At 37.4% G+C, this 9,800-nt stretch overlaps 1 protein-coding gene across 9 annotated transcripts; it reads left to right on the top strand.

The window, feature by feature from the left end:
* Positions 1 to 3,634: 3,634 nt before the first annotated feature.
* LOC141605004 (uncharacterized) lies at positions 3,635 to 8,644 on the top strand. 9 transcript variants are annotated; one of them, XM_074423633.1, is made up of 3 exons: positions 3,635 to 5,047; positions 6,007 to 8,213; positions 8,333 to 8,644. In XM_074423633.1, the coding sequence occupies exon 1, from the start codon at positions 3,693 to 3,695 to the stop codon at positions 5,040 to 5,042; it is 1,350 nt and encodes a 449-aa protein (XP_074279734.1). In that variant the 5' UTR covers positions 3,635 to 3,692; the 3' UTR covers positions 5,043 to 5,047; positions 6,007 to 8,213; positions 8,333 to 8,644. The 9 variants fall into 9 exon arrangements, with proteins under 9 accessions (XP_074279734.1, XP_074279732.1, XP_074279733.1 ...); XM_074423631.1 differs by having other exon boundaries at positions 5,998 to 8,213; XM_074423632.1 differs by having other exon boundaries at positions 3,635 to 5,756.
* Positions 8,645 to 9,800: the final 1,156 nt, after the last annotated feature.

The raw sequence follows: 9,800 nt of genomic DNA, 5'->3' as shown, positions 1-9,800 counted from the left end.
CACTCTGTTTGCCAAAGTAACGAAGAAATGGCGGCCGTTTAAAATTCAGTGCGCGAAATAGGAATTGTGCGCTGGAAAGTACTCGATCGTGTACTATCTTTTTCGATCGAGTAGTTATTGTCTTCGATCGAATGGTTTATTTTTGATAGTGTTTGATCGAGTACCTAAAGTACTCGATCGAGAGGTTTTAGCTTGGATTTGTTCGATCGAGTGATATAAAGTTGTTCGATTGAGTGACTAGCATATATACTCGGGATTTTTATTCCGTGTTAGGTTTATTTTATGTTAATAAACACTTCCCTATATAAAGGAAGTCATCATTAGGTTAATAATCATCTCATACACTCTTAAACACTGTTTTTCTCTCTTAATTGTTGCTACTTTGTTCTTGCCTCTCTTTACTCCGGAACTTAACTTGTAATTCTCTCTTTACTCTCTTTAATTTGCAATGGTTATTATTTCTTCATCTCTTGTTCTTGCTTTATATATATTTATGCGTAGCTAATTCTCTAATGCTAGGATTAGGGGAGTCATGGTAGTATAACAATGATGCGATAGTTGGTTAGTAGATTTATTGTGAGAATTGTTACATTAACAATTTAATTATAATCGTTTGGTTGAATGCATGCAACAGAATTAGTTAATTTGGTTAAGTTCAATCCTAGATCGGAATATTGGGATGAATAGACCTGTTATGGGCAATAGACTACACTAGTGAGGGCGGAAGCTAAGCTAGTTGTATTTTAGGGCGGATAACGGACCGGAAGGACCTTTCCTTTACCCTTCTCACATTAGATCGACTGACCTATCATTAGATGACTTGTGCATCTATCATGATAACCCGACATCCTGACATTTTTCTCTCTTTTATTTTCTCTCAATCCTTACTTTTATTAGTTTAGTTTATTTAACTCAAACCCCTCAAATTGTGACCGTAGACAGACCGAATAACAAGTAGATAGTGACCTCCTCCCTATAGAGATTGACCCTACTTACCGCTAGCTTCTGTTAGTTGTACTTAGGTATTTATTTTTGGTACTAAACGACGGTATCAACGATATCGTAAAATCCAAATTTCATGTAATTTGTAGAAACATGTTCATGAAATGATACTAAACTCATTAATTATCAATATTTTGTGTATAAGAAATGTTTTGATCATCAATTATATATTTTTACCAAATAAAAAAACTATATTTAGTGAATTAGTAGAATCTTACAATTCCACGATCCGATTCTACCGATTCGATCCTACCTTTCCCATCGATTCAATGTAGAATCTGATTATACCGAGTCCTGGAACAAAATCATCCGTAAATCATACAGAAGGTTCTTCAAATCAGCTAAAGCGGCCACACAAAATTTGAGGAGCAAAGAAGGACATTTAGAAGTGCTAGTATGCGATAAACCATCATTCGTCGAACCTCGGGTAATCGTGAAAAATGAAGTAATACTCGTTATTTTGGGCTGAAATAGAGTAGGTTTACTCGTATAATGACCCCTGACACGTGGTTTAAAAACCGAGAGAAAAAGTAACGTCGTCCGGTACGACCTCTCGAACGGCTCAAAAAGAAGTGTAATACACAGTACTCGAGATTCCAGGGTCCCGGAACAAAATTCTTTGGAAATCAAGTTCCTCGGATCAAGCAAAGCGGCCACACAAAATTTGAGGAGCAATTGAGGACATTTGCGAGTGTCGGTATGCGATAAACCAGCATTCGTCGAACCTCGGATAATTGTGAAAATGATGTAATACTTGTTATTTGGGGTTGAAAATAAATAGGTTTGCTCCTGCAATGACCCCGGACATGTGGCTGAAAATGATGTAAGTTATTATTTGGATGATGAACAAAATTATTTGTTGTTTTCCGAATATTTAAATTATTTAAGTTATTTGTTGTTTTCCGAGTATGAAATAAGTTAAATGACGTAAAAGTTAAGGGGGCGTTTGGTTAGAGAAAGGGAAAGGGAAAAGAAATCAGAAAGGGTAAGATGGGGAAAGGTAATAGATTACCTAAAACTTAACTAGTTGTTTGGTTACATCAAGAAAGGAAAATAATGGTCAACTCACTCTCACTCTCACTCTCACTCTCACTCTCACTCTCACTCCTACCACTAAAACACACCAGCACAAACAACCACAAAAATGGATGCAACCATCGTCTCCTCACCCCATTGTTGAGACTCCACCGCGTCGCCTCACCTGACATTGTCGCCCACTTGCCGTCGTCACCCCGCCCCACCCCCCCAAAACACTAGGATCTTGTGATGTTCCGGCGGTCTGGGGCAGTGGGGTGAACAGTGGGTTGTCGGCAGTCTGGGGGTACTTGGGGAGAAGATTGGTGGGTTGTGGTTTCTTTTGGTGCGCAGGTGGTGGTTTAGGTGGGGTTGTTGTTGTTGTTGTGGTGGTGGTGGTGGTGGTGGTGGTGGTGGCGGTGACGTCGTTGTGGTGGTGGCGATGGCGTCTCGGTGGTGCTTTGATGGTGGCTGATGTGGTGGTAGGTGAATAAGGTGGTTGAAGGGGTAACAAGAGTAATGAAATCTCATACCTTGGAGGTGAGGGGTAAGGAATTAGATGGATTGAGGGGTAAGGAAGGGAATTTCATTCCCTTTGTTTGTGTCAAACAAACACCAACAAAGGAAATCAATAACTTTGCTTTGTTTCCCTTTCCCTTTTTTATAGACCCCTGAACCAAACGCTCCCTAAATGGGTGATCCTCTTTCATGTCTGCAAATTATCATTTTCATGGACAGTTATGACTTATTTACCCCTCTCATTTTTTCATCTCATTTACTGTATCATCCCTTTTTTTTTCTCTCAAATCAACTTTAAATGAATTTATTAATTAGGCCATTCATTGCCTTTTGAGCAGTCACCACCACCAACACTGCCCTGCTCCTGACACCCTCCCTTTGCCGGATTTTGACCCTCATCATCACAACCAACAACCATACCTCTCTGTTCAATGGCGACCTCCCTTCCCCATCCCATAAACCAACCATCTCTTTCCAACCCCGTTCCGCCGCATGCAACAACTCTCTCGCTTCATTGTTAATCAGTTCCGTTGGTAGTGCCAACAAACACCATAAGTCAAACCCTTTACTTAGGCATAGTTTCTAGTAACTTGAGTTATTCTTGCCCGCAAGAGTGGAATATAGTGGTTAAAATTTGGTGAAACTTTCAAGAGATATAAGTTCGAACCTTCCCAAAAGCAAGTAATTGAGTATTTATGGCCTGAGCCATGCCTTATACACTTCGAGACTGTCACTCTCAGGTGGTTTACCTGGTATACGTGGCTTGCAGGCTATATTGCACCGAAAGTAGCGACTGAAGGTTCCTTCGAAAAAAAAAAACTCAAGTTATTCTTATATATTTAAAAATAAAATAAAAAATAAATAATATGGGTTCATAGGTAAGGTCGGGTCTTAGCGATAAGATCCACCCATACCCACATAAATTTTTCTAGACTCATTTTCCGACTCATCCATCGCGTGATTCGCGTCTATAAAAATGAGATCCATATAAAGCCCATCAGAATCCGATCCGGGTACCAGATCCATTGCCATCCCTAATTGGTGTTCACTAAACTACTACACTTTTCTTCTGCAAATCTTACGCCGTATTCTGGTAATTTTCTGCAACCTTTCTATTATTCATTCCTTCTTCTCTTTTCTCCTTTTTTTCTGGAAAAATGTCTTCCCCTTTTTCTAAATTAGGGTTTCGATTTCACCCTCATTTGCATTTCAATCCCCGTTATTTCTGCAATTCTGCTAATGGTAAGCCTATATTTATACATGATCCTTGTAAATTTATGAATTATGTTAAAAAAAGCTGTCGATTAGGGTTTGATGATCTCCAATTTCCCATTAATTTATTCCACAAAATGATGTCTCTTGTCCCCAAACCCTCGATTGTCGATTTTAGCAGGTTATTTACCGCCATGCTTAAACACAAACGACTGCATTCTCACTATACCGTCATTTCTCTCTTTTCGCATCTCGACTTATCCGGTATCCGACCCGATTTACAATCCATGAGCATCCTCGCTAATTGTTACTGCCACTTGCGCCGTGTCGATTTTGGGTATTCTCTCCTTGCCAAGTCTCTAAAACTTGGTTACCCCTTTGACTCTGATTTAATTTTGTTTAACACCTTAATCAATGGCCACGTTTATAACAACCAGCTTCGGGAAGCTATTAAGTTGTTGGATGTAGCTGTCGTTAAGCTTGGCATTCAGCCAGATATAGTTACGTATGGTACCATGGTAAAAGGTCTTTGTGGGATTGGGGACAATGCCGGCGCTCTCCACCTGCTCCGCCGAATGAATTCTCACCCTAACGGTTGTAAGCCTAGCATTGTCATCTATAATACCCTTATTGACGGTCTTTTGAAAGACAAGTTGGTAACGGAAGCCCTCAACCTCTTTTCAGTCATGAAAACTGAGGGCATCAAACCAGATGTGTTCACATATAACTCAATGATACGAGGTATGTTCAATCTAGGTTGTAAGGGAGAGGCTAAGGAAATGTTGGTTGAGATGATGGAGAGCAACATTGAACTGAATGTTGCTACTTATAACATGTTGGTTGACGTGTATTGCAAGGACAAGATGACTGATGATGCAGAAGCCATATTACCGATAATGATTAAACGAGGATTGACTCCTGATGTAGTTGCTTATAGCGCTTTAATGAATGGATATTGCTTGTGTGGCCAAATGGACAAGGCAAGAGATCTCCTGGATTTGATGGTCAAAAGCAATTGTCAGCCCGATGTTGTGACTTTCTCTACTTTGATCAACGGTTTTGTTAAACATCATAGGATTGACAAAGCCCTTGACATATTGCACGAAATGTGTGAGCATGGGATTGCCCCTAACATAGTGCTCTATAACATTCTCATAGATGGTTTGTGTGAGGCTGGCCATGTTCAAGATGCAGAAAACCTTGTTTCTGATCTCTTATCCAGGGGTTTGGTACCAAGTCGTAGAACATTTTATGCTCATCGGAGACCTGTTAAATGCTCATCGGAGACCTGTTAACAACTGTATGTCATGATTTGAGACTTATTCTATCATTTTATTGGATATCGTGTACTACTTGTGCAACTCTTTGTTGCTATTTAGTTCAGTTGGGACTTGAGAGTCCGAGTAATGGTGTATTCCCAACTTTTGCACAAGGTTATGTTATTTTTACTCTTGCAGTGGGCCGAGTCTAAATGTCTTACGTTTGTACTCGCGGAGGGTTATGAAGATTCAATCTTTTCGGGATTTTTCACCGGGAAAGGGGAACCGCTATACCTCACTCTTCATTCACTAAACAAAGACTACTGGCTAGTGGCTATCTTATTTTCTAAAATTGTTGGGAGTTTTCTGTTGTGACAGACTAAAGCTTAATATTTTGCTAGGAATATTTTTGTTTAGTACACAGACATGATTTGAGTATTTGACAAAAAAGACACATTTTTGTCTTTAGTTTCTCTACACATTTGTTTTTCCAATAGAAGAACGAAAAAAATTTGCACTCTTAAAAACAAATAAGAAATCTCACGAGTTAGGAGAATGAGTCCTTCTGTTATGGCTGCAAGTCTTGTCATTTACAAAAAAAAAAAATTATTATCTTTCCTAAATCAGTGTTGATGTTAAGAGCCTTGGCTATAATATGGGCGAGGTAATCCGTGAATAATGAACTCCTTGGTGATACTTTCCTGCTTAGGAAAAAAGTAGCTGCAAGTTTTTTTACCTGCATCTCAAAATGTAAGCCTTTAATCTAACCACTTTATTCTGGGATTAATACTACTGTGGTTGTGTTGTGTTACTTGTTTTTAAGTCTTTTATCCTTTACTACAATAACATCCTACCTATTAACCCACCAGAAACGTCATTTGCGTATTTTTAACACCTGACTCAGAATGTAGTAGTGTCTGAGTTCTTTTATTTGAAGGAATGTCATGTAAATTGCTACTTGTACTGAGATTGAAGTTCCAATGACTGACAGATGGTTCAGATGCAGGAGGGCTGAGTTGCTGGTATTAGTGACGGTGACTTTTCTGCAGGGGAGCCAAGATGTTGATATTAGGGAGGTCATTGAGGAGTTGCCAATTGTATTATGTTACCATTATATAATGGTTAACGAGGGCTTCATGGCTGATACTCTCTTTCATTGTTTTTTAACCATTTATCTCATGGTAACCCAGAGTTTCTGTAGAAGTTTCGAAATTGACTTAGTGATAACTTCTGCGGAAATATGATAAAACCATTCTTTAGGTACATTTCTGAAATATTGTGTTTTGGCTATATTCGTAATGTGCATTTGACTATCACATACATATAACATGACCATTTCAACACCGAATGCGAAGAGTTGACCACATACAGCATGCTTTTTAGGGTCCTAAGTTGAAATTCCTTTATTTGTCTTAAACTATTCAACCACCGAACAAAGTTTACTGGCACTCTTATTTTCTTAAGTTACTGGGTGTTGTGAATGTTGGTGGAAGGAAAATATGGATGAAATAAAAAGGTTTGGGCAGCTAGTGTTGACATATGTGGCAAAGAAATAGGAGGAAGCGGTCTACTACGATCAGTGTTATTGCTGAGCTATGTCAAATAGAAGATCAAGAAAGTAAAAGAGAAGGGAGCAGATCTAAATAGATTAGACCTACGATTAACCTCTGAGGCAGATTGTCCCGCAAAAGTCAACAGGTAATTAGTAATCCTCTTTTACTTTCTTGTTGCGCATGAAATACGAAGTAACAAATTTATTTTAGGGTAATTTGATAACTTATACCTTGAATAACTCACTTTTTCAAATCTTATACCTAAGATAATTTTCTTTAAAATGTTATACCTAAAATAACATTTTCTTCTAAACTTGATACCAAATCTTTAAAAAATCCCTAAATTAACGATTTTACCCTTAGTAATTTGATGGACTTTAGTGGTGATAATCGTGGATGTGTGTGTTAATAGGTGAGGCAAAAGATGACAATGTTTAATTAGTAAGGGTAAGATTGCCAATTCAAGGCTTTTTTTCAGATTTGGTATCAAATTTGGAAGAAAATGTTAGTTTAGGTATAAGATTTTAAAGAAAATTATCTTAGGTATAAGATTTAAAAAAGTGACTTATTCAAGGTATAAGTTATCAAATTACCCTTTATTTTAACCAGTTTCAAATTATATGGCCGCAAAGTATGTGATTTGCTGATGAGGTTGCCGGTGGAACCCTTCAGAACTTTGTTACCTTCTTTTGTTGCATTTGCATAATTTTTAATTCTTGTCAGTTATTTGTTCATGTTTGTATGCAAAAAATTGGATGCTAATGACTCTCATTTCAGCTGAACTCCAGATGAAAAAATACTGTACATAAGAAGCTAGGCAATATAAAGTATCTTCTATTTTTCTGATTATAAGTTGTTTTTGGAGGATTGCATCATAAAGAAAATTGTTACTGCCACTTAGGCCGTGTTGATTGTTACTGCCACTTAGGCCATGTTTATTTCGGCTTTTCTCTCCTTGCTAAGTCACTTAAACTTGGTTACCCTTTAAGCCTGGTTTAATTTTTTGTACAACTTTAATCAATGACCTTGTGCACAATAACCAACTTCCCCAAGCTGTTAAGTTGTTAGGCATAGCTTTCGTTAAGCTAGGCATTCAGCCAGATATAGTTACCTATGGAACCATAGTGAGGTCTTTACGGGATTGGGGGAAATGCAGAACTTTATAGGAAAGAGAGAGAGAGAGAGAGAGATCTACTGCCTAGGGGACATTACTTTCATTGAAATCTTTACTGTGAGATTAGGTTTAAGACTTGTGTGTAATTACAAAGTTCCTTTTTTTGATCTCTGATGGCTGTGGCTCAATCAAAGAAGAAGAGCAAGAAAAACAAAAAGGTGCTAAAATTTGAATCACATGAGAAGCATTTTGCAGGAAGACAAATCGGACTGCTTTAAGCCAGGGACATGACATAAGAGCTATACAGCTGAAAATGTTATCCGAGGAAGAATCAAATATGGAACCAGCAACCATCTCACATTTATGGCCTTTATGGTCTCTTGCAACTAATCTTTAGTGATTAACGGCTTATGTTGGTATTGCAGTGAGCCGGTTGTGCAGAAGGGGTATTCTTCACTATTGTCCTTTACAGTCATAGACATCACCGAGTTGGGTACTTGGGTTCAGAACTAGACGGTCCCATGAAGCATGAAACTCATGGCAAGCTTTGTTACTTCAAACATAATATACTTGTGGTGCCTTAAATATCCAATGATCAGCTTAGAACGAAGCTATGGATTACAAATTCGATAGTTCTTATGCTTTTGCATTTATTGTAGGTTGCAGCGGTGTGTCTTGATGGCCATGTGGTGGGGCTTTATGAACCTGTCTGAGACAAGCCTTGACTAATTATCGACAAAGTTGTCATTTTAGCGGTTCAGCTGGCGACTGACATTCCGGTGTCCCTGAAACCGTCCTAATTCTTCAGCTCTAGATCATCCTTGGCAAAAAAGCTGAGGAACCTAACTCTTGTTTCTGTTTAAAATCCACCCAAATTCGGGGTTTTGGCAATATAACTACTACTGTAGCTAACTGAGATAATATTGATCCTGTAAAATTGAATTTGTTATGAACTTGTTTCAACTTTTAAATTCATCCAAGAGTGTTTTCTTTATGTGAAAATTGTTCATCCAAGAGTTAAATTCATACACCTATCACACAGTTTACTAGTGGAGTATACATCTGATGTACTAGATTCTTGTCGCATAGTCTACCACAGAAACAAACCCTTGTACCCTGAAATTTAGGGGGAGGGTTAAGGCACTGGATGATGACATAATGTCTTTATGATGGATTTTTGTTCTTATTATAATGACGATTTACGACAAATCAACATACGAAGAATTATAATGCAAGTATTTTTGTTTTAAGAAAATAAAATGTATTTATTACATCAAACTGCTATTAACATTTACCCTTTTTTTTTCTCCAAAAGTGGTTACTAACTCATTAACTATCGGGATGCTTACGTCTAATAAATCGCGAGTTAAAACCATTATAGGAGTATTCTTCAAAGGAGCATGAAAATAGTATTAATAAGACGTATCAAATTGTCAAAGCGTAAGATCGATAATTCGATGTTCTCGATTTTATAAGAGTAAACTAGATTATATCGGTTTTGGTTAGATTGATATCGATATTCTATTCAATATAATAAATTCTTTGTAACTGTCATATGTGATTCCTTCTTTGGTACAGATTTAAAAATCTGAATGTTTATATGTAGAAAAATATCATCCAAGATACTAATTTCCTAACAATCTTAAACGATTCTTGTAAGGACCATCCATAATCGAGATAATATCATAGTTGAAAAAGGAAAGTAATACCGTGATTCATCGCTTTAAATAATTATATACTCGTAATATGTACAAATTATATAAAAAGACAATTCATTAATAAAACGTTATACGATATCAGATCAACGTAAGCAAAAATATCTTTTGTTAGCATCCAAATCTAGTACAATAATCCTACCCTTTACTACATGGAGTACTATATATTCAAGTCGAGTCGATTTGGGGGAAAACATCCCACCTTCAAATCTAGTAGTCGCGAATTTGATTTTATGTCCGAGTGTTTGAAATACTATTATTTCGTACACATGCGGGTTATGTATATATATTTCTTTTGATTTATTCCGTATTTAGGAATTTGATGAGGAGAAAGTGAGTCCATGAGAGTTCTCTTGCTCCAAAGCTGAAAAGAAATGAACGAGGTAAATACCACAACTGCTAGATCATGAAT

The sequence above is a fragment of the Silene latifolia genome, chromosome 10, assembly GCF_048544455.1.
Source record: "Silene latifolia isolate original U9 population chromosome 10, ASM4854445v1, whole genome shotgun sequence".
Lineage (NCBI taxonomy): Eukaryota > Viridiplantae > Streptophyta > Magnoliopsida > Caryophyllales > Caryophyllaceae > Silene > Silene latifolia.
This window is presented reverse-complemented; position numbering and strand designations above follow the sequence as displayed.

Excerpts from the sequence above, each read along its gene's own strand:
- LOC141605004 (XM_074423633.1), top strand. The coding sequence starts at position 3,693 with ATGTCTTCCCCTTTTTCTAAATTAGGGTTTCGATTTCACCCTCATTTG.